The sequence below is a fragment of the Gossypium arboreum genome, chromosome 11 (genome assembly GCF_025698485.1).
Source record: "Gossypium arboreum isolate Shixiya-1 chromosome 11, ASM2569848v2, whole genome shotgun sequence".
NCBI lineage: Eukaryota > Viridiplantae > Streptophyta > Magnoliopsida > Malvales > Malvaceae > Gossypium > Gossypium arboreum.
In genome coordinates this window covers 109,056,563-109,081,583 of record NC_069080.1, presented here as the reverse complement: position 1 = coordinate 109,081,583, position 25,021 = coordinate 109,056,563, and the positions used below count along the sequence as shown (strand labels likewise).

Sequence of the window (25,021 nt, the reverse complement as noted above, 5' to 3'; positions counted from 1 at the left end):
ATTGATACTTATAACGACTTATTTTCCATGGTATCAAAAATAGTGGTTTCAAGACCACAGTTTCAATATGTGAGTCTTTAAATATTAATTATTTAATGTTTACGAGGTTATTAGAGTATTGTATTAAAGTTTGGTCCTGCACTTTTAATGTTTAATTAGTTAATTAAAGAAAATAGACAAAATCGATATTGATTTTATTAGCTAAATGGCTTAGATGGTTTAAGTGGGAGGATTTATATGGTAATTACACCATATTGAAACCTAATGTACAGTTGGTAATGTTTTAATTGAAAATATATCTGTTAAAAATGTTAAATTAATAAAATAGAGTAATTAAAATATAAACCAAAAAGTGGTCATCTTCTCATTTTCTTGTTTTGTCCAAAAAGCCACCATTGTTGAGGGAAAGGAAATCATTTCAAGCTATTCATCCCTTGCATGTAAGTCCTCCGAGTATTCGTTTTTCATAAATTTTATGTTTTTGAGATCGTTGTAGTTTAATCTAGCTAGCCCAAAGACTATTTTGAAATATTGTCAAAGTTTTGAAAATTACCATTGATTTTTTTAAAGCTTTTTAGATGTAAATGGTTGAGTTTGAAGCTTGGTGTCGAAATAGGACTATTTTGTAAAGAAAAATTGGATAGGTTTGAGTTTAGGGACTAAAGTGTTAATATGTTGAAGTTGACATAAATTTCTTTTAAATTCTATTATTTGTGAGCTATTTAGATATGGTAATGAATTCAGCATCATAGTGTTAGGCTTAATTGTGAAAAATAAGCTTGTTTCGGTTTTAAGGACTAAATTGAATAAAATGTAAAACTTTAGGAAAATTATGAAGAATGTAATAAAGAGTCATATATACCAAATTGAAAGTTATAATGTAATTGAGACTGATAAATTGAAATAAAATTACTGTATAAATCAAGAACTGATAGATAATCATGGAAAAGAGAAAATTTCATATTAGTCCCTAATACTCCTGTCTTTGTTGTTTTGTCCCTGGTAAGTTCATAAGATATAGTTTTATGTAGTTTTTAATATTTACGATTATTTGTGAATTAATGATATGTTTGAATATATGTTTAAATTGTTACAAATTGGTATAAAGTGAGAAAAAGGGTTAAATTGAAAAGTATTATACAATAATATGTATTGTGCCCAGATGAACATAGGATAGGATACAATTGGCATGCTAATAAGTTATTTTGCACATTGTATGAGATTGATATGTGTTGAGATGATGATAGATGATATGTTATTATACACAAAATATGCTAGAATCCAACATTTGTTATGGATTATCGAGTTATATTTACAATGATTCTTGCGTATTTCTAGGGGAAGGATGTGAAGCCTACAGGCTTGGCACTTGGTGGCCAGGCGTGTTTTTGGAGGGATGTTAGCCTACGGGCTAGGCATTCAATGCCCAGACATGTTCTTGGTTGGACTAGCTCGATTAAGTATTTTGGTGTAATTTGGGCGGATAACTGTGTATTTGTATCTATTCATATTACTTCATTGGGCTGAATCTTGTTGTTAAAAGACTTGATAACTGGTAAATATGTGTAATGTGTTATACAATAATAAATGACTTGGAAAAGTGTATGAGATTAGTGATATGATGACTTGATATGGTATTGAATGGACTTGTATAGCCTGAATGGTTATATGACTTGTATATAATGAACTCACCTATTGAAATGGTTGTGATGACAAGGTTAAGTGTTAGTTAATTGTTTTGTTAAATTTTAAATTGTAATATTAAGGTATGTTATATCATTTTTCTACCTATGAACTTACCAAGCTCGGTTCAAACTTACTTTGTTTCATTTTCCAGTAGTTTTTATATTGTAGGACCGGGCGACCTGATCATCTAGAAGATCACACTATCTAGACTTCCTTTGGTAGATTTTGTAAATGTTTTATTTTGGGTTATGTGGCATGTAATGGGGGTAATTTATACATGTATATAAGTGTTTAGTAAAAGTGGTATGTTTTGTGAATGCATAAAAGATGCATGCTTGTTAGCTAATGATGTGGTATTTGAGCTGATATGTAGTTTGAATGTCATAGAAATGATATGTGCATTAGCTCTTTTTGGTGTCAAATGTATGGATGAATATATGCATTGGCATATGCTTAGTTGTTGATGAAAGGGGCTATGGCATTTTGATGGTTTATATGACATTTGCTTCATTTTATTTGAACTTGGTATGAATTAGAAATCATTTTGGTATTGAGTAATGTTTGTGATGGTGCCTTGTAGCACGTTGAATTTGAAAATAGCTAAATGGATAAGTTGGTATGTTTTGGACTTATTTTTATGTAGAGTTAAAAATGTGAAAATAGTAAACTATCTTGAGTGTCACGACACCACACCGCGGATGTCGCAAAACCAGTTTGATTATTTTGAGAGTTTTGAATTTTGGTCTTCAAGTTGGAACTTTGGCTACTGCTTTTCGTGTTGTGTCACAACTTGTGTATGTCAGGACACTAATGCTTGATGTGGTGACTTTGAACCCCAATGTCGCAACACCCTTGTAACTCAAAATTTTACATTCTAATCCTTATTATCTATAATGTTGCGACACTAGACCTTAGATGTCATGATAGCCACCTAATTTTCTTAAGTTGTAATTGTTTCGTTACCTACTCGAGTTAAGAGTTTTCGTAAGCTTAAGTAAATATCAGAGTTGTTTGTAATTCATAATAAACATGAATCATGATTTGTATTTGTTGATTTATTGAATTTTATTGATATTAAATGTACGTGTTTGATCTTGTTAACCGTTGTGTTAACTGTTGTAATATCTTTTAGCTCGAGTCCGACGACCGGATCGGGTATGGTCTGTTACAATACTAATCTTAATAGTTTGATAAACTTTACAGATTATATAGTTGTATATGAATTACTCATCTTATAGTTGTAATATGTTACGAAAAGAAACTAATTTAAATTAGTTAAACAAGATATGTTTATCGTTTTATCAACCATGAACTTACTATGCATATATAATTCTTACTCGGTTATATTTTTTTGTCTTGTAGATCTTTGCGGAAGCTGGAGATCAAATCAACTAGCAGCTTACACCATCTAGCTTCTGTCTCGGTAGAATTTTAATCGTTCAAGAGTTGGTTTTGTGGCTTGTATATAGGCTTATTATGTATAAAAGTCATTTTGAATGATAATAGTTTTGAATATGTTTATAATACTTGTTCTTGAACCTTATATGGTATGTTTTAGGTCTTGCTAAGTGGTTGTGTTCTCTTGAATAGTGGTATTGTGGTTCTAACTTGTGGCTAGTATATGAATGATTTATGCATGGTGATTAATGGAATGAACGTTTTGGCACAAATATTTAGATGATTTAAGATGTTTCACTTGGATTGTATGTGATTGAGGTGCCTTAAGGCATATTGATTAGATATAGGAAAATTTTATATCTTTGGCATGGATTTGTACATTTTGGGACAGGTTAAAGTATTGTTTATTGCATACGTATGACCTAAGTGAAATTTTGTTTTGGAAACTTGCATAATGAGGTACTTATTGGCATACACAGGCTAACACATGGCCATGTGTCACACTTGGGTAAGTGACACAATTGTGTGCTCTGTTTTAATTTGGGAAGTTTTGAGTAACACGATTTCAGTTTGTTACACAGCCTAATCATACGGCCATGTGACTTTTGATGAAATTTTTCAAATTGATCCACATAGTTTCAAAGAGTTAAACAGCCTATATACATGGTTATGCGACCCCTGTTTTACATAAGTGCCCTTATCTATTGAAAATGTTTCAAATTTATCCTTATTTGTGCTCGGGTCAACTTAAGAGCTTTTGTAAGCTCAATTAAGACTCGAATTTAATTTTATATCATATTATTTGAATGTTTATAACATTATTTATTATTTGAAGGATTTAGTTATGTTATTGTAACACCCCTTACCCATATTCAATGCCGGAACAGGGTACGAGGCATTACCGGACTTATCACACGAATATACATACAATTTCGGGTTATACATTTGCATCCAAATTAAATTTTTTTTGCATTTAATCATAAAGTCCCTACTAGGAGCCTACGAGGCCCAAAGCATGCTTTGGAAGTGGTTCGAGACTAAACTGAGAGCTTTAGAAAATTTTACAAAACTTGGAAAATTTTTCACTAAACAAGGGTCACACACCCATGTAGATATGAGACACGCCCGTGTGGGCAGGCCATGTGGTCACACACGCTTGTGTCCCGAACCTGTGTAACTCTCTGTTTGTCACCCAAGAACAAATTGAAAACACACGGTCAAGTCATATGCTCGTGTGGACACGCCCGTGTGTCTACCCGTGTGGACAAAAATAAGGCTATTTACCAAGCTATTTTGCCACCCTTTAATGCATACACCTACACAACATAACATAGCACCAATCCAAGCATATATGTACAACTAACATCCACAACTAAGACATCAACACCTCATTCATGAAATGCATCATTTTATAAATATACTTATAGCCAATATTAGCCCATTTCCAATGGCTTTATACAAAATGAATTACTAACCAATATAAGCCAACACATTTGGCCAAATCAATTATGACACATAATAAAATGACCAAGTCCCTTATACATGCCATAACTCAAAATGTTGAATTCATTGGTACCAAAATAATTATTGATAGTGTGAGTGGATCTCCGACAATCTTCAAACCCCGAGCTAGCGTGACACTATAAGACAAGGGAAAGAAAGGGGAGTAAGCTATATAGCTTAGTAAGCTCCTATACGAATAATAAGCATTATAACCACACATTTAACATACAGTTAACATGATGAAGATTAGCATGCACATTATCAAAATATCATAATCATAACTTACTCAATCATAATCCTACTAAGAGTTCATCACATATCGAGCTCATTACTTATGAGTTTTCACTACAGCAAGACTGACTTTTAGCGGCATTTTTTTAGGCTTTTAGCGGCATTTTTTGCAAGCGCCGCAAAAATGCTGCTATAGGAAACGCCGCTAAAGTTTGCGGCGTTTATCTAAAAAAATGCCGCTAAAAGTCATGACCTTTAGCGGCGCTTCTCCCACAAACGACCTTTAGCAGCGCTTCTCCCACAAATGCCACTTCTCCCAAAAACACCGCTAAAGGTCATAAAATTTAAAAAATATATATTATAAAAGTCATGAAAATTATAAAAAAATTAAAATTCATTATCAAAATATTGAAAAGAAGAATAATATCTATGATATAAATATATATCCCACCAAATAGAAAGTTTATCAATAACAATCAAACAAAATACCGCACTTATCATACTACACCAGAAATCTAACAAAATACAAATAGAACAAAATAATGATAGAATGCACACTTTAAGATCAGCAATTAGCTCAAACAAGTCGCCACTATGCATGAATTCAACTAATCCTGGACCATGCATCCAACAAAAACTCAAACCTGAGAAAAAAGAAACAAAAGTTAATAAATGACACATATAACGTCAAATTAATAATAAAATATGCAATTAACAAGTCAACTTAATGCCACATATAACATCAAATTGCACAACTTAATATACTCAATACATTAGCATAAATAACATCACATTGAACAATGAATTTAACACATTTGAATAGATCAATTTTAAGCTCACTAATAGTTAATTTAGCATGTGAACAACATATAAATGTTTTGCATTTACAGCATGGTTTAATCAACTTCAAGTAGGAAATTAAATGCTGCAAATTTCCAACATTCAAAATCATATATGGACAGCGTTCAACTTCAAGCAGGAAACAATAATTAAAACTACCATTTTTTTCAGACACCTATTTTTTTCTTAATTTAGGTTCTCTTATTTAGTAAATCATAATAAACAGCATAAAACAACAAAAAGGTAACTCACAGACCACATCAATAAATTTCAAACACATATATTCTAGGATTCAATTATTCAAAGATTTGCAAGAAAATGTTGTTAAATCAACGGGAAATAAACAATTGAAAAAAAAAATAAAACACATAACAGGCAATAAACTATCAAAAAAATGACAACATCCAACGATTTAAAAAAGACAAATATAAAAAGTGTTTCATAAGGCTGAACACCGAAAAGTATAACAAAAACACTAAAAAAAAGAAGCATAAATCTGATGGATTATAGAATGAGTTATGCTTTGTGGATAAGAGATCTTCAAAACCAAACCAACAATAATTTTAATTGATTAAAAATATATGCACTTAAATAGATTTGATTGTTTTTATTTTATTAATAAAGTCAATATTATCTGGTTTATTTCATATTTATTGTTATTTAAAAAATTATATATAATATTTATAAATATTAAATATAAAATATTAATCAATAATATAAAATACTTTTAATAAGCCTTGCAAATACAATCTAGCACTAAACAATTTCAAAATGAACAAGTAAAAAAGTATTCCATAAATTAAACAATAAGATCATCCCATACTATCCATAATTCAAAAATTTAAAATATGCCTTAAATCCTTCTACTATTAAAAATTTAGAATTTAGTCCATATATTTTCCGAATTCAAAATTTAAGTCCAATTATTAACGTTGTTTTAAAATCTAAAAATAGATAAACTAAATTCTTGAAAATAAAAGTATAGGGAGTAAATTTCAAAATTTAAAAGCGTACATGGACTTATGACATATTTTAATCTTCTACAAATCCAAAATAAAGAATAAAATGTTTAACTTTAAATCTAAAATTGTATTTTAAAATTCATTTTTTTTATCTACCGATATACCATACTTCGGTCGGTAAAGGCGAAATCAACCGGTAAGCACTCATATAATTAGTACCAACTGTATTTTATACCGGAATAACATTGACTACATTAAAAAATTCTGAATAACATTGACTACATTAAAAAATTCTGAATAACATTGACTACATTTAAAAATTGCTGAAATCCAGACTCAATCTTAAGTCACACAAATAATAGTGGCTAGCTGATTAATAAATTTGACTATTATGTAGGATGGACCCAGATAATTAAAGAGATCAAAAAATATCATTTATGTTGTTTAATTAATAAGCATAAATTTAATATGCAAAAGGAAATGAAGACATAAAGTAAGAAATGCAGTTCCCTTTTCATGAATGTCAAGACAATGAGAGAACAGTGCAGGAGATAACAAACCTGGTTGGTGTAACTGATACCCATGTTTGCCCAAGCACGCACATAGTTTGGCTTCAAATCTAGTGCCTAAAGATCCAGACATAGACCAAAAGACTAAATTCAATAGTGCTGAAAATATGGCCACCACAGGCAAAGGGAAGTTTATCATCAAATAATTTTAAATGGACAATCTCAGTAACAGAGGCTAAACAAATCAAACTGCATATGCAAGATCTGAATGCATTAAAAAAGGCATCTTGGAAGAGATGATCAAGGGTATATGTAAATTGAGGAAGTGCATAATCAAATCATCTAAATCAACCAATAGCTTCAACAAATCAAATAACTAATTACATGGAGCTGAATAGAAGAGCTAGTTTGTCTTCTAAGATCCAACTAGGTGCAACATGTTATTTGGAGCATCTTTTTAGCAGCCTAAGGTTACAAAGATGGAGCAAGTAAATAATTCAACCCTATAAGAGAGCTGTATAACACACCAATGCATCACTTTACCATTGAAAGATAAGAAAGAAGAGAAATAGAGGAAAAGATGATGCAACCCATATGAGTTTGGCACAGAGAAGATTGACATGTTGGGTTATCACATGTATGGCAGAAAACACTTTGATTAACATCAAAATATAACAATAACATTTCCAAAATGTAATGTTAGGGATAAGCTTCTATAATCTTAAGGAAAATTATATCCTGTCACCGTATGTAAAACTCTAAGTCCAAAATATAATCACTGCAGTCATGGAAATCATATGCAAAAAGACACTCTTGTAATCACAGCATTCACAACATAAGCAAACTATCCCACAGTAACATTAGAGGAAGCAGCTTACACTCAAACCAAGATTGCAATATCAAGACATTGTTCCAAAAGAAAAAAACTAACCAAAAAAACAAAGAATTATACCCTAGTGTACTTATATATGCATAATACAAAGAATTAGCAAGCTCCGGTGGCGCAAGAGTACCATAATTTGGGTGATGACGTGACCATCCATACAGATACTTTAAAGCAGCAGTCTGTTCCAATTCTGAACTTTTCAAATAGTATTATTTGTTTGACACTCCAAAATTTTAATCTTATCTTACTAAGAAATGTTTGCATAAATAACATATATTTCCGGAAGTCTGCGGTATTTTTTCCCGAGCAATAATCTGAACCTTTATCAAAGCAATAATATGTAGAAAAATGTTAAGTAGAGACACGAGAAGATAAATTAGGAACCCATGTATGCTTGTTTATCCAGACATTTATCCATACGCATGCGTGTGAAATGTGCATAACAGTCTAAGTTAAAGTTGTCCAACATAAATAAAAACCGATAAAGAAAAACCCAGAGAAGCATAAACACTGTGAACTTACAGTCCCAGTAGCCCAAATCCAAGCCCTGAAAGTGAGAAGTGGAGGCTTAAGCTTAAGTTCCTTCATGAGAGTGAAGGCTTGTTCCCATTCGTATTTAGCTTTTGTGACAGCTTTCTGAGTAGCCCAGATGGCATAATCCACCTAAGAACGAAATAAATAGCAAGGTTAGAAAGAAAAAAAAAAGAAAAAAAGAAATACAAGTAAAGCAAATGTGAGAAAGCAAAAGCAAAAGAAAAAGAGGTAAAATAAGAGACAGAACTTGCAAAGCTTGCGTTTCAAGTTCACCGAAAGCGGCGAGTATGGAATAACTACGAGGCAAGTATAGAAAATAAGGGTGCCATGGAGAAGCCTTTCCTTTATTGATTTCATATAACAAACAAACAGTGAATACCTGCCTTGCAAATGAAAATAGGCAAATTGCTTTAGTCTAGTCGTTGTGTTTGGTTGAAACGCAGATTAAAACATATATCGAATACTGAAACACAAAAGCAAACCTGGGTAGAAGAGTGAGAAGGATGGGCTTTGAGTGCAAGAGACAAAGTTTCATCTCTTGAAAGAAGATAGTCAGTTGTGATTATGGCAGATTTTGGAACTTTAAAAAGCAACTCTCCTTTGCTAATCGACCGGAGAGCAGCCACACCTCTTCCTCCGGCGCCGGGGAAGCAAGAGACACCCAAACAACGGAGACACTGCTATTGGAGAGTTTCTTTATTGAAAAGGGCAACGGAGGGGGGAGATTGGGGTTGTTTTGAGGATACTGATTTTAGGGGAGAAAATTAGGGGTTTTAGTGTCGGACATGAAAAAAAGAAAACATTTTAGAAAGGAAAACGATCCCGTTTAACAGTTATGTTTTTTTGAGGTGTTTTTTTAAAAAACATTATATTTATATATACTTAACTAAATTTACTTAAACCTAATGACATTGTTTTAATTTTTTTATAAATATATACATATTACTTTCATTTGATATTTATTAATTTTTAAATATAAACAAGTTAAATATTTTTAATTATTATTTTTTTCTATTAGTCATTGAATTATATGTAAGTTGTGGATTTAGTCATTTTACTTTAATTTTGTTATTTTAGTCATTGTAATTTTGAAATTTTGAAATTGTAGTATTAATTAAATGGTAGCTATTAAATTCATTAAGTTTTGCTATTTCTAAAATCTAATGTAACAAACATATTACTCACAAAAAGCCGATTCTTGATTTAATTGTTATCATTTGTGTCAATATTAAAATTTCAAAATTCGAAAAGTATAGGGACCAAGAATGATCTAATTGGATAACATAAACTCAACCTACAACTTTACGCACAATACCAAGACTAATAGCATAATTTAACCAAACATATATAATTGCTATCATTTGAGTGATCATGACTAAAATTTTAAATTTTGAAAAGTACAAAAGATAAAATTGATCGATTTGAAGAATACAAGGACTAAAACTAATCAAATTAAAATATAAGGACTAAATTTTAAGTTTAAATTTCACTTAAATAAATTAAGTGTAGAGGAATTAATTTGAATTGAATTATTTTTAATATATGAAAATATTTTAAATTAAATCTTAAACCATTTAATATATATATATATAAAGTTTATCTATTATCTCTTAAATAATTTAAACTATAATCATAAGTTTAATATATTCAAATTAATATAATCTCTTTTACAATTATATAAGAAATCATTTAATATATAATTAAAAATACTAATTAATCTAAACCCTAAACCTCTTAACCCCTATCCCATAAACACTAAACCCTTAACCCTTAACCCCAAACCCTTACACCTTAAACTCCAACCCTAAACCCTAAACCATAATCTCTAAACCCATAATTCATCTTAAACCTTCAAATACTAATTAACTCCTAAACATTAAACCTTAAACCATATATCTTAAACCATAAACCTTAAACTATAATGATAATTAATTCAATATTTTAAATTCAATACTATCTCTTTTTACGATTATTTAAGAAAATATTTAATATATTTTATAACCATAATTTTTAATAATTATTGTTTTAGGGTTATAGATTAGTGTTTATGATTTTTTTAGGGTTTAGAGTTTTAAAGGTTATATGACTTTTAGCGGCGTTTTAGCAAAAGCGCCACTAATGCTCTGGTTTTTAGTGGCGTTTTACCGAAAGCGCCGCTAATGCTCTGGTTTTTAGTGGCGTTTTATTAAAAGCGCCGCTAATGCTCTGGTTTTTAGCGGCGTTTTACCGCAAACGCCGCTATTGCTCTGTTTTTAGCGGTGTTTTTTGCTAAAACGCCGCTATTGCTCTGTTTTTAGAGGCGTTTTTGGTAAAACGCCGCTATTGCTCTGTATTTTACAATTTTTGTGGTGTTTTTTGATTAAACGCCACTAAAAACGCCGCTAAAGCCATATTTTCCTGTAGTGTTTACGTACATACTTGTACCAACTCACAACATAACCGTATCCTTTCACAACTTTGACATTCTCGTTGAACACTCATAATATTAATGGATACTTAGAAATCTTGCACACAAGTACCATATATGTAGCCGAAGCTACCTCATATCTCATAATACATATAGGCTTGTTTTTGAGCTATTCACAGGTCTACTCACACAAGCTGTTAGTCAGGACGTAGCTACACAGTGCTGTTCACACAAGCTGTCAGGTATCCGCAACACATGCCGGACTACCCAACCACTGGTAGGACATACGAGACCAGCACCCGAATTACATAATCGCATATACACATGGGTTCCTACTGACATGTCACTTGTATCCTATTCTATTCCTAAGGTTCAACCGGGATTTTTCACTTGTCAAAACTTTGTCGAATACATCCAAAGAGTCAATCACAATTCATACAACATTAAAGCATCTAAAACATAGATATAACAATGTATCATTTATAATGGATCTTATATTGAGATTTTGACTGAGGAAAATATTATATTTCACATTAAGGGGTTGGAAGCAAAATATTTGACTGTGAAAGATCTATTTATAAGCAATAAAATATGATAATTCTATCTAAAGCTCATTATGGTTGGATGCACCTGAAGTTACAATTTTTTTAAGATATTTGAAGATTTTGGCATATTCCCTGAAGCGAATATTGCATATAATTGTTTAGAAATTATATTTATTTTTTTGACTTAGTGACATTATAATATTCACATTGATTTAGACATTTCCAGTAGTAAATGTCACAATAGAACTTATATGTGGATACAAAGTAAAATGAATGATAGTAAAATTATTAATTTGTTACAATTTAGAACAATTGAAACACATGTTAAAGTAAACCAGAAGTTTACTGATACAAATGCATTTACTACTTGGCGTGACCAGTTAGACCATCATGGATCATATACGATGCAAAAATTAATTAAAAATTCATATGGACATTCATTAAAGAGCCAGAAGATTCTTTAATTTAAAATAATTCTCATATGTTGTTTGTGTAACGCCCTAATTTTCTTATTTCTGCTTCTGTAAAATTTTTACACAAGTGTATATCTGCTTTAGTAGTTAAGTGTTCTGGGTGTGTGTGAGAGGTCCCAAGTTCAAGCCTTACCTGTCAAAACCTTTTTTTTTAAAAGGGGGTCGACTTTGATTTTGAAAACAAAACGAACGTGAGAGTCGCCACCAATCCTTTTTGATGAGGTGTGATCGGGTCACCGCATAAGATGGTTGTTTTTAATAAACGATTTGATTTATTAAAACAACACTTTTGGTCTACGAAATTCAGAAAGATGGGTTCGGGAGTCGGTTGCGCACTAGGAAGGATTAGCACCCTCATAACGCCCAAAATTGGTACCTAGTTGATTACTTCGTGTTCTTTAGTGTCGAGAATTGAAAATCTTGAAGAGATTTAAAATACGATCCTTTGTTTAAAATATCGTGTGATTGGAAATTTTCTGAGAAAAAGGGCATATTTCACGTTAATCGAGGAAGAGAATTACGTCTTGTAAGTTAAGACACGATGTCTTAAATCCCTGAATTGAGAATAAACGCCGAAAAAAATCATTTAAAAGGCATTCAATTATCTCGGTTTTAGAAAGAAATCATATTCCGTAAGTTAGAACATGATCTTTTCGTAATTCCTGAGATTATTTAAAATTTATTTATGCTTAAAAAATATTCGGGTATTTGGATTCATCGAGAAAGTCGAAACCCCGTAAGTTAGGGAACGACCTTTCGAATTTCAAAATACGGAGTATCGATTACTTTAAAAAACAAAGTCTAATGTGTCGGGTAAGATGTAACACAATTTGGTAGCAGAATGTAAAATGGATTACAATGTTGATATGCATAACAAAATAAGAATAAATGTGATAATATAAATGAAAATATGAAGATCGAAAATAGAGTAAAATAAACAAGCCAAAAGACAAATAATAAGAATAAAAACTGAAAATTTGAAGCTAAGACCTAATATCAAATGAATAAATATATATTGTGTAAAACAAATTAAAAATAATAATATTAATAATAATGATGATGATAGTAATAATAATATAATAATAAAGATCTAAAGTTTTAAAATTATATAAAAGGATACAAATAAATAAATGATAAAATAAATGTTTGTAAAAAAAGTAGGTAAATAAATGTAAAAGAAATATAATAGTAATAGTAATAATAATGCAAAACTAATTAATTTAATAATATGATAATAATAACAAATAAGTAAAATAAAAAAGGAAAACAATAAAAGGGAAAGACGAGAAAATATATAAAAGAAACAAATAATAGATAGATGGACAAATAAATAAATATTAGTAGCGAGAAAATAATAAGAATAACAAATATTTAAATGAAGAGAATGTAAGCATTAAAATCTTTAATATATATATGAGGGATATATAATATAAGAAATAGATGAATAAATAATATGATAATAGTAACAATAATAACGGAAGGAAAAATAAATAAAGGCATAAAAATATAGAATGCAAATAAAATGAAAATAATAACAATTTAAATATTAAAAGAAGATAAATAAATAAATAAAATAAAACAGAACAATCATGCATATAAAATAAGAGATTGAAGTTAAGTAAATAAAGGATTGGATCGGGATTAAAATAAAATTCAAAGTCTAAATTATAATAAAATAAATGAAAAAAGGACTAGATTGAAAATCGAATGGAATGTAATGGGGCAAAGAGTCGAAATAAAGTAAAATAGGGGATCATATTGCAATGCGCGAATGAAATGGAGGGACCAAAGGGAAAATATCCTCGCCCTCCAAAATGCGGCACTTTATGCAGGACTAAAATGAAATAAAAGTGAAATCATTAGGCCAAATTAAAAAATAAAGAAAATCGAACTGTAAAATAATTAAAAGGCGGAAGGACTCATGAAGCAAATAGACCATTTGCCCAAAAACACGCAGATCCTAGGTGGTTTGGGTCTAGTCAGTCTGATCCAGCTGAAAACGACGTCGTTTTGGCCTATGCGCACTGGCACCAAAACGGCGCCGATTTGTGCACTTATAAAAGCTAAAAAGTTTTACAAAAAATTCATTTTCAGCCTTCAAAACCAAGAAAATTTGAAAAAATCTCTCAACTCCTCTTTCGAAAGCCCCCATGGTCAGTAATACTTCGATTCCCGAACTACAATGGTGGCCGCCAGCGATGGCGCCGCCATCTACAGCGGTCGAAAAAATAAAAAAAAACCCTTTTTTTTTAGTCTCCGAACCTATTGGAAATCGATTTTAATCGGAATTGACAAACCTCAGCCACCTACAGCGGCCCGATGCGAGAACGACAGTAAGGTTTCGATTATCTTCTTTTATATTTTTTTTTTGTTTTCTTTAAAAATAAACGAAATAAAAAATGAAAAGGAAAGCAGAAAAGAAAAAAACCACCTTTAGAAAAAAGATTCTCTATTCAGAATACTATTTTTGTATTTTGATTTCTCTATTGTGCGTAAAAAAATATACAAATGTGTTTGTGGCTTTTTATAGTCGAAAAGGAAAAAACAAATACAAAGTTTTCTTTTTGTCTTTTTTTTTTGTTCTTTTGTGTTGCTATTCTCTGCCCTTGCTGTCTTGTGCCTGTGCAGGTACAGAGGCGACATGGCGAGGGCAGTGCTAAAGGTTGTACGGAGGGTACGGAGGTGAGGGTAGCGGCGCTCCTTGCAGCTAGGTTTTCTAGTTTTTGGCTGAAAATGTTTTTGGTTTTGGGCTATTTGGGCCTTGTAATTTTGGATCGTAGGTTATTTTCATTTTACAAATTGGGCTTGTATGTAAAAAAACTTGGACTTTTGTATTTTATTATTATTTTATTTTGGTTGCTATTCTTGGGCCAAGGTAAATTTGGGCCTGTACATTACCTTTAGCAATTTTTGTTATTTTTGGATTTAAGCCTTATCTTTGTTCAGTAGGCTTATATTTAATTGCCTGTAATTCTATATCAGAATGAGCCTACTAGTTTGACTGGTAAGGGAGTTGGTGTGTTGGAGGTCCTGTCTTCGAATTCCTGCGTTAGTGTAGGTATTTACTTTTGCTCGGAATTCAGACAGAGTTTTGGTAGAACTAAAATGCTGAAGTGTTGAGATTAAGGGGTTAGTGGGAAGTTAGGGCAAATCAAAATTGATTTTTATTTTTTGTTATTTTCCCAAAATTCCGTTGGCTTTTGATGTTCTTCTTTTCTTTTCCAAAAAACAAAATCCCTATTTTCTATTCTTGCCGTTTTCTTCTCTTGCTGGCGAAGTAAACTTTTGTTCCATTCTTGCTTCTATTGTTAATCCTTGCTATTGGGGCGTTACTAATCCTTGTTTTTTTTGGGTAATCGATAAGTGGGTTTCCGTTTGTATTCTTCTTATCATTATTTTCTGAAGGTTGAATCGTTGTTGTATTTTGTGGTGTAGGAGAAGTCGACAAACTATGATTTTCGTTTTGATTGTTGGATCGGTGTTAGCGGTATTTTCTTTCGTCGGTAAGTCAAGTTTTGATCGATTTATGGTTGACAAATTAGTAAATGTAGTCGCTAAATCGGTGTTTGGTATGCTATTTTTAGGTATTGGAAGGCTCGGGATAGTATTCTCATCAAAACGCTACCAGGTGTGTACCTGAAACACAGAAAACGAGGCTTCGACAAAAGCCAAAAAATGAAACTATCGACGCCACACGGGTGTATGGTCGCCCGTGTGGATGGCCATGTGTGAGACACGGCTATGTGGTCGACGAAGGCATGGCCGTGCGTAGCATACAGCCATGTGCTGGCTCGAGTATGGCCGTGTGGGCCACACGGGCAAAGGCCAATCTGGGCGTATGGGCCCACACGGGCATGTGGGCCCATAATTTTTGAAATTTTCCCTGGGGTCATATAGGTCGCTTGGGTCGTTTCGATCGACTATGGGCCTACTGTAAGGTCGGTAAGGGCTAACTATACCTTAAATTGTATGTTAAAACATTCTACTAGACTGAACTGTGTAGAATACTAAATGTATGCTTGAATATATTGATGTATGTGTATATGATATCCGTATTAAGCATGTTGAGCATGTTATATCTGCATCTAATTTTCGTATTAGTTATTAGGGTAGGGATTTATATGTATGGAGAAAGTATCTGATAGGCGTTAATCGCCTATATTCTGGCAGCTTGGCTGCATATACATTCTGATATGTGTCTTAAAGGCACAATATGGTTTGTAGGGATGGGTGGGTGTTTTAAACCCCACATGGTGTGATGGGATGGTCGAAGATGGTGTGTAGAGGGTGGGGGTAAGACTTATGCATATTTGTATCTGTAATCTGAATCTAGATCTGATTCTGAATCTGAAACTGTATCTGCTTCTGACTGTGTGTCTAAATTTGTATGCTTGTATGTTTGATTTCTGTGGGTTGCACACTTAGTTTACATAAACTCACATCTATTGTCTGTTCTATTCAAGTAATCCACAGACCGTGGCGGATCAGTGCGATGGAGTCTTGTGGTGATCACTAGTCAATGAACTGAGTTAATTAAGGGTTCCGATTTATTTTCTTTAAAGGTTAATTTCGAGAGTTTTATATTATTTGGACTTTCTGGACTGTTTTGGTTTTTATTTGGTTTGTTATGCTTTTACTTTTACAGCGACATTTGACTAAAATTACAGTTTTACGAAATCAAAGGTTTTTCCCAAAGTACAATCTGGATTTTTCAAAACATAACGGTTTTAAAAGCTCCGTTGCAAATATTGTTTTGGTAAATGAATTCATTAAATAACGTTATCAGTGATAATTATAAAACTTGGTTGATTTATCGTAACAACACTATTTTCAAAACTCATTCCTTATGACATCACTAGATTCGGCCATAACGTATAGGCTGGGTTTCGGGTGTTACAGTTTGTTTTCAATGAAAATTGATTATTAGAAACTCACTAACTAAAGTTGATATTTAATATCTTGCATTTCTAAAACGAATATGGGTTCATTCATCGAACATGTGGATGGTTTTGATATTATATGATTTGAACAGATGCATCTACAAAATAATCACAAGTTATCAACTCTCAATCTGTCGTTTGCAAGATTGCTTGTTTAACTGATTAAGTTCAGATTATGCAATTAGAACAATTTATCTTGCTAATGTTGGTGGGTTTACATCCCAAGTTTTCAATGATTATTGCATGCCAATTGGGATAAAAGTTGAACATCTTGTAGCTCATGTTCACACATAAAATAATTTAGCTGAATTGTTTATCAAATTCCTTCAACTAATACCTAAATCATTACTTATGAGAACAAAACTTTCTATTTCAACACGAGATTATGTTGATTTACGTGTTGTATGCATCAAGCCAATAAGTTATAAATACTCCTCATTACAGTTGGTTTTTGATCAAGAGCTAAATATTTCTCATCTTTGAATTTTTGTATGTGCATATATGTTCCAATTGATCCACCACAACGCACAAAGATAAGTGAATCCTCAAAGAAAGTTGGAAATATATATTTATTACAAGTTTCTTTATGATTACAATTTTGATTCAATAATTTTCCCGACATTAGGGGGAGAGAAATAATAACTTGTAATGAGTTAGGGGGAGAACAATTTGAACCAGAAATTCAATAAGGATACCTAATTTCAAGTTAACTATTAGATGTATTTATAAACTTAATGAGAATAACCAAGTGTTATATACCATCTAATAGTTTAATTTGAATCAAAGTCCCAGTAAGACAGTCAGTTGGAATAAATAATAGATTGATCGATTTCAAATATGAAAATTCTTTTAGATGGTGATATAGTGCTCCAAAAGAGACCCAAGACATAACTAATAAGTAAAACTTCAGAAGAGATTCAGGTATCTGAAACTGAATTTTAAAACAATGAAAATAAGAGATCTCGATAAGTTATGTCAATTCGAGAAAATGTGGAACCGAATAATAAAAGTGGTCGAAAATGATTTTGCATGCAATATTATTATTGAAATAATAAAATAAAAGGAGAATCTTGAATAAATCTATTGAGAAATATAGATATGGAATAAATTGATCAAAATAAAAAGACGCAACACAAGTAAAATTAAATTCGTGAAGTTTTTGGACCAGTAGTCTAAATATCTAAAGGTTTAAAGCTAGTGAGGATGCAAATGAAGTAGTTTTGCAAGAACGGAATAAAAATATGAAGTTTTTCGCTAAGTATCGATATTGATTATGAAAATATATAATATTCTTTTGTGGTGGATGCAATAACCTTTTGACATATTATTTTGACAATTCATAAAAGATTTAACTTGAGTCTAATGGTGGTTGTTACAACCTTTATAAATTACTATATAGTAAAGTTTATATTAAAATCCTTAAAGGATTTAAAATGCTAGAAGCATATCGAAATTCCCAGGAAATTATTCATTTATATGAATTGAAATAATTGAACATATGTGGCAAATTTGACTTAGTCAATAGTAGTTGAAAGAGGATTATAAAATGATCCAAAATACCTATTTGTATTTTTATAGAAGGATCATGATTAAAGTTTGCTATGATTATTGTTGAAACTCTTGAAGAGATCAAAATATGTTTCCCCAAAATTTTCCCTCACTCATGATTTTCAAAAGAATGGTGGTATAAATGCTTAGCAATACATTCAAATAGTCATTTGAAAACTAGTATTCAAGATTAAATACGTAGAATATGAGAAAGTATGTTACATTTTCATGAGGGGGAGTAAATACGCTTTGTACTCTTTTTCCCTTAACTGAGGTTTTGTCTCATTGGATTTTCCTGGTAAGGTTTTTAATGAGACAGCATATTATGCGTATTATAGATTGTGTACTCTTTTTCCTTCGTTAAGTTTTTATCCCATAGGGTTTTTCCTAATAAGGTTTTAACAAGGCACATTATCTACCAATGGACATCCAAGGGGGAGTGTTATGAATATCTTATTAAGTGAATGTCCATCATGATCAAGATAAATTTTTGATGTACTTTAAATTCTAATACTTATTAGAATTAGATCTCTACTTCTTTTATACTTCTTATGCCTATAAATAGAGACTCTGATGAAACATTGTAATCATCCCTTTTAATTAATAAAGTACACTCTCTGTTGCTTTTATGTTTTCTTTGTTCTTTATTCTCTCCATCTCTCTTTATTTTATAATGTAAATTAATTATTTTATTATTTAAATATTAATTCAGTAATATAATGAACAATAAAAGATAATTTCATCAATTCAAATTTTTCTCAAAACTCATGCTTCTATATATTACACATTATTGAAGTTTTCATTTTAAGTAAAAAACAATAAACAACAAATAATATATAGACATGGCAAAAAGTACAAACCACTAAAAGTTGTTGCACAATACTAATGTCATAAAAAATAACTAAATAGAGGAGATAATTGACAATAAACGTGACATTTGAAGTTTCAAAAATTAACTAGAAGTGTATTACCTTAATCAACCACCAGTAACTTAGATCCCTTCAACAACGAACTCTAATAAACTAATTGCCTACAACCAAAGGATCCTAAGAAATCCCACTACATTCTTTAGGCATGAAAATCATTAATAATGACTTATTCTGCTGTTCCTTATCTTAGAGTTAATCTCTATTTCACTATCAATCTCATGTTGACCATCATGTTGCTCTATTTTGACAAAATCCTTTGATAACATTTCTCAATAAAATTAGTGGCACACTTGCTTTGATAAGTATAGTAGATAACACAACAAAACTAAAAGAAACTAAAGTAATATAATTTGAGAAAAATCATTATGTTTTTAGTTATAAAATTATTAATATGCTTTGAAAAAAAATCTAAATGTTTTAAGGTAATTTTTCAATATTTTTCATAATTTTATTTCATTTAACATCTAGTTCAGCTAAAAAAAAACTTATAGTTCAAAAATAATTTTTGTTTAATTTCAATATATATTTGAATTTTATTTTATTAATAATATTTATAAAACTTTATAAATCTAATGATATTTGTATTGTATATTTTATATAATTATTCTTATTTTATAATTATTTTATTTGTAGAACTCCAATAGCTTAAATTTTCTAAAATAATTATTTATCCTAATAAAGAAATTAAAATTACTTCTAAATTAATTAATTTTAAAAAATAGCTCTTTAAAATATCTAAAATTTTAAAATTCTTTACCCAATTAGAGACTCTAAGGTGTGTTTGGCAGAAAACATTAAGGGACAAATTCAATTTCAATTAAGGTTTTAAAATTATAAAACTGAAATTACATTTTAGGTAAAAATTAATGGAGGATTTTAAAATTTATAAGAAATTTCAAGAAGGGATTTAAGTAATTCAAATACCTCTTCAAATCCCACTTAAAGATGCAGTTTTTCAAAATTTCTTGTTTCTTATTTAATGTAAAACATATGTTCCCATTATATAATAAAAAAACTTAAACTTTAAAATATAAATTTTATTTAATATTAATATATTTTTAAAATTGATATTATTAAAATATTTACAAATTTAATAGTATCCATATTACATTTTTAAATATTTATTTATTTTAGCATCATTAATTATTTTATGATTATTTATTTAACTCATGAAATTCTAATAATCTATTTTTAAAACAATTATTTCCAAGCAATACAATTATAAGTATTTTGAAAATCTTCACAATTTTAAAATTAGGTTGTTTATGGTTTAATGCAATGTTTTTTTAAATTGAATGGTGGTCAAGTGGTTAGGTTATTAATTTATCAGTTTAATTGTTCAATTGATCTAATCAGTTTGATTAAAAAATTATTAAAAATTTAAAAAAATTAATTTTTTAAAATATTCGGTTCAAACAGTTTTTATCAATTCCCGATCTAATCAATTCAGAGCCACTCTCCAAACTAATACCCCGACTTATTTTCGGTTCAATCAATCTAATTCGATTCAAACAACATTGGTTTAATGGAATTAAGATATTATCTTTCTAGTCCAATTTCAATTAAGAATTCCTAAACAGGACTGAAAAGCCGAACTGGTTGTTCAGCCTCATAGAAAATAAATATATTCACATTTTTTGTATTAAGGGTTAATGCATTATTTGGTGTCTAAATTTAGTTATTGTTTTCACATTGGGACATGAATTTTTTTTTTTGGCTTAAGGGTATAAAAAGCCCTCAAACTTTAAAAAAAATAAAAAATTAAGCCTCTTTCTTTTTTCTTTTTCTTTTTTGCACTCAATTGAAATTTGAACTTTAAAAACACATAAAAAAGACCCTCAATTTTCTTCAAAAAAAATTAAGCCTCTGTTTTTTTCACTCAATTAGGTACTTGAGTTTTCAAAATGCATCAAAAGACCCTCAAAATTTTTCAAAAATTAGAAAATAATTATGAAAAATAAAAATAATAAATTTTAGAAAATTATTAAATTTTAATAAAAATTAAAAAATAGTTTTTAAAAATTAGTAATTTTTAAAAATTAGAAATTTTATATAAAAATCATAAAAATAAAAATTGTAAAATTTTATAAAATTATAAAAAATTAATGACCCGTAATGTTTTTTTAATTAAAGTCATCGAGATGTTGCAACACAATGTGACATGTGATGAAAAATGATAAAAATAAAATCAATAAAAATATAGAAAAATTATAAAATACTTCTTTTCTTTTGGTACGATTATTTTATAATTTTTTTACGAAATTTATATTTCTCTACATTTTGTATAACTTTTTTACGATTTTATAAAATTTTATAATTTTTACGATTTTTATAAAATTTTACAAATTTTTAATTTTATGATTTTATATTTTTCTAATTTTTAATGTTTAAAATTTTTATTAACATTTAATAATATTTATAGCTTTTATTGATTTAAATATTTTATAAGTTTTTTTCTAATTTTTAATAAAAGTAGGGGCTTAATTTCTTTTTTTGAAAAATTTTGAGGGCTTATTGATGCATTTTGAATGTTCAAGTACCCAATTGAGTGCCAAAAAAAGAGGGCTTAATTTACTTTTTTTTTTGAAAATGTTTGAGGACTTTTTTTTTTATGTATTTTGAAAGTTCAAATACTCAAATAAGTGCAAAAAAAAATAATAGGGATTTAATTGTTTTTTTGAAAAAGTTTGATGGCTTTTTGCATACTTAAACTGTTTTTTTTTTTGTTAAAGTTAGTTTATGAAATTGACAATTGTTTTCACTTTAGGGCTTGAACTTTATTTTGACCAAAACTTTTTTTGAGAAAATATCATAGACTCAGTTGGATTAAAAAAAAATTCAAGCCCCAATGTGGAAAATAAAATTGCCAAGTTTAATGATTAAATTAGACCAAAAAAGAGTTCAAGCCTCAAATATAAGGGTAATTATCAAGTTCAAAACCTAAATAATACATTAACACTTCTATTATTTGATGTTTTGGTTTTAAATAAGTTGCCTAACAAGTATAATACTTAAGTTGTGTTTGTTTCATTGAAAACATCTTTCATAAAATGAAGGACAATAATGAATTATTAGATAATAATAATTTTTAAATTTAAAATATTTAAAAGATTATTTTAATATTCTTATAAAATTTAAAAACCTTAAGCCTTAAATATTAAAATCCTAAAATTAAATTCCAAATTAAAAACAAACCAAAAAACATAAAAAAAATCCATGGCTCAGCCTTGTCCATAAGTTGAGCTTATCATTTTCCATCGTAAATATTGCTTCCTCAAGCGCATGCCCCCTCCGTTGCTTCTAGCACCTTCTCCTTTGTCCACCTCGTTCCCAATTAGATATGATGCAAATCATTTGAATGATCATGTTAATATAATAGCAGAGCAGGGTTGAAATACATGGAAACCAGTGACATAATTTAACTATGCATTAAATCATATATTTGAGAATAAATTCTACAAAGATGGCAATTGCAATATCCTTGTCGGTAATAGATGGTTTTCATTTAATTCTAGCTACAAAAATTTTATTATGTAAGTTTCATAATTAGTTGAATTTGTGTTTAATCATGATATATGTTTCTTGAACTTGGTCAGATTTCTTTGGTGCCACAGTTCTACCATGACTGGCCTTCTTTCCAAATTCCATTGCATGAATTGAGAGATGTTTAGCTGCTGATTTCTGCCAACAAACCTTGTTCCATGCAAACACTAAAGTTCTCCTTAAACCTGAAATTTAGCTAGGTTACCTGTTTGTTTCTCCAAGTCCTTTTATCAGTCCAAGTAGCTTCAGAATGGAGTTTTCCTTACCAAAGGAGATCAAACTTCATAATGGAGCATAGATGGCACCTAATCTACCGAATCCTAAATTTGTTTTGTTTATGGTTTGACTGTTAACAAGTCCTAAGTGGCCCAGGTAAAGCGACCTGTCTCTCCTGAATAGGAGCACAACATTCGGTATCTTAAAGTCTTTCTGTTAAAATCCCACATCAGTAAGTCAGCGTGAGAGAAAGCGAGAAGCAGCTTTTAAAGGAAGCCGACTTGGACAATAGAAGGCATACCTTTCTCGGCCTTTTGGCTAAGATCAAGTGTAGTATCTGTTCTTATCAGTTTAATATCTGATACGTGGGCCATTGGTCCACATGATATTAAATTTATTTTTTAAGGGGGAATGCCCACCACGGTAGCTTGCTACTGGGGCTTTCGCGCGTCGCCCAAGCGTTGCACTATTGCTCGGGCCTGGCGCACCCCACCCAATGCCAGTTTAAAGTTTGAGTCTAATGCGTTAAAGTTCATGGACATTAAATAATTGCTTATCACAAGGTATTTGTTCAAGTTCTCCTTAACTCTGATTTTCTCTTTTGCCACAGCTTCTGATCCTAGTTATCTTCAGGACTCTTTTGTGCTGCATTCTATCCTAGTTATCTTAGTCTGTAGTGTTTACAATCTCTATGTTTTGAAATGCATAGTGTATGTCAAGTGTCAAGTCACACTTCCATCATTCACGCTACATCTGTTAATTGCTAGTTCTGCAAGGACCCAAAGCATGTCCTTTTCAGGACTCAACATGCTTGGAAACATATCAAATCAACTAGGATTAAAAAGTCACTCCTGTCAATAACAAATGCCAGGACTTAATGCTCTTGGCATGTCTTTGGCTCGAATTTATTACGCACCTTATGACCTAAACCCTCCTCACACTCGCCCTCGGGCCAATGAGATCTTAGTAGTTCTAGAGTCGCACTCTATGTGGCCTTTGTCACATCCAACCTAAAAAACCGTTTCATCGCTAATGTGCTATACCATGGAGATGCTTTCTTAGTCCCTATTGATCTATTCAATTCCAGTTCAACATAGGGAAAACTAATACAGTTGCCTTTGCTGGTCTTAGCACCCAGAATCCAAGTATGATTACCATTGCAAATGTAGTGTTCAGATAAAAAGCTCCTATTAATCCTGATGCCTTTGCCAAGGCTTTCCAGCTGGATAACGATGTTGTTACTTATCTTCAGTCACGGTTCTGGTGGAAAAACAACTTGAACATTGTTTTCAACAGACTTGCAGTCTTGAAGTAGTACCTATTGCTGATGATATTTTTTCTCATTATAGAAAATTAAGGTTCCTGTTGAGGTGTGATGCTGAGGTTTTTTATGTGAGGTTTCTTTTATAATGTTCTCATTGTGTTGTTTTGAGTTTGTTAACAAGATTGCAGGTCATTTACAAACTTGGACCCATGTCAAGGTGTAAATCTATTTCCATGAACACGGGGCTATGCAATATATGTATAAACATATATGCAGAGAGAGAGAGTCTTAAGCTTGAGAATATTTTCCTGAGGCACTAAATATGTGAATATTTGGATGAATAATAGTAAAACTACTGCCCAAATTCACATGAAACGTAAACAAATTCCAGAAAATGGCTTTTAAGAATTTTTTTAAGTGAATAATTTAAAAAAGCTATCAAGAAAGCAGCAACATATACAGGGGGCAAAGATTTACAAAAAGCCAAAGCTTGTTTCATTGTTTGTCTCCTAGGATGAAGAATTGCTCCCTTTGTTGTTTCCTCTCTAACTTGCTTATATTAATTTTTGACATATTGTATAGACAAATCTTGCATGGTTAATTATAT

At 30.5% G+C, this 25,021-nt stretch overlaps 1 protein-coding gene and 1 non-coding gene across 5 annotated transcripts; one reads left to right on the top strand and one right to left on the bottom strand.

Annotated features, from left to right (window-relative positions):
* Positions 1-4,475: 4,475 nt before the first annotated feature.
* LOC108470863 (protein SET DOMAIN GROUP 40-like) lies at positions 4,476-9,346 on the bottom strand. 4 transcript variants are annotated; one of them, XR_001869420.2, is made up of 6 exons: positions 9,032-9,346; positions 8,797-8,932; positions 8,538-8,678; positions 7,181-7,246; positions 5,377-5,462; positions 4,476-4,724 (listed from the first exon to the last, which is right to left on the bottom strand). XR_001869420.2 is itself a non-coding variant. In XM_017772359.2 (5 exons), the coding sequence occupies exons 1-5, from the start codon at positions 9,082-9,084 to the stop codon at positions 4,587-4,589; spliced, it is 534 nt and encodes a 177-aa protein (XP_017627848.2). In that variant the 5' UTR covers positions 9,085-9,341; the 3' UTR covers positions 4,476-4,586. The 4 variants fall into 4 exon arrangements, 2 of the variants coding, with proteins under 2 accessions (XP_017627848.2, XP_017627850.2); XR_008273899.1 differs by lacking the exon at positions 8,797-8,932 and having other exon boundaries at positions 9,032-9,328; XM_017772359.2 differs by lacking the exon at positions 5,377-5,462 and having other exon boundaries at positions 9,032-9,341.
* A 14,101-nt stretch (positions 9,347-23,447) lies between these two features.
* On the top strand, positions 23,448-23,643 carry LOC128284667 (U2 spliceosomal RNA). The gene has a single exon (XR_008275089.1). It is a non-coding gene; the product is annotated as a U2 spliceosomal RNA (small nuclear RNA).
* Positions 23,644-25,021: the final 1,378 nt, after the last annotated feature.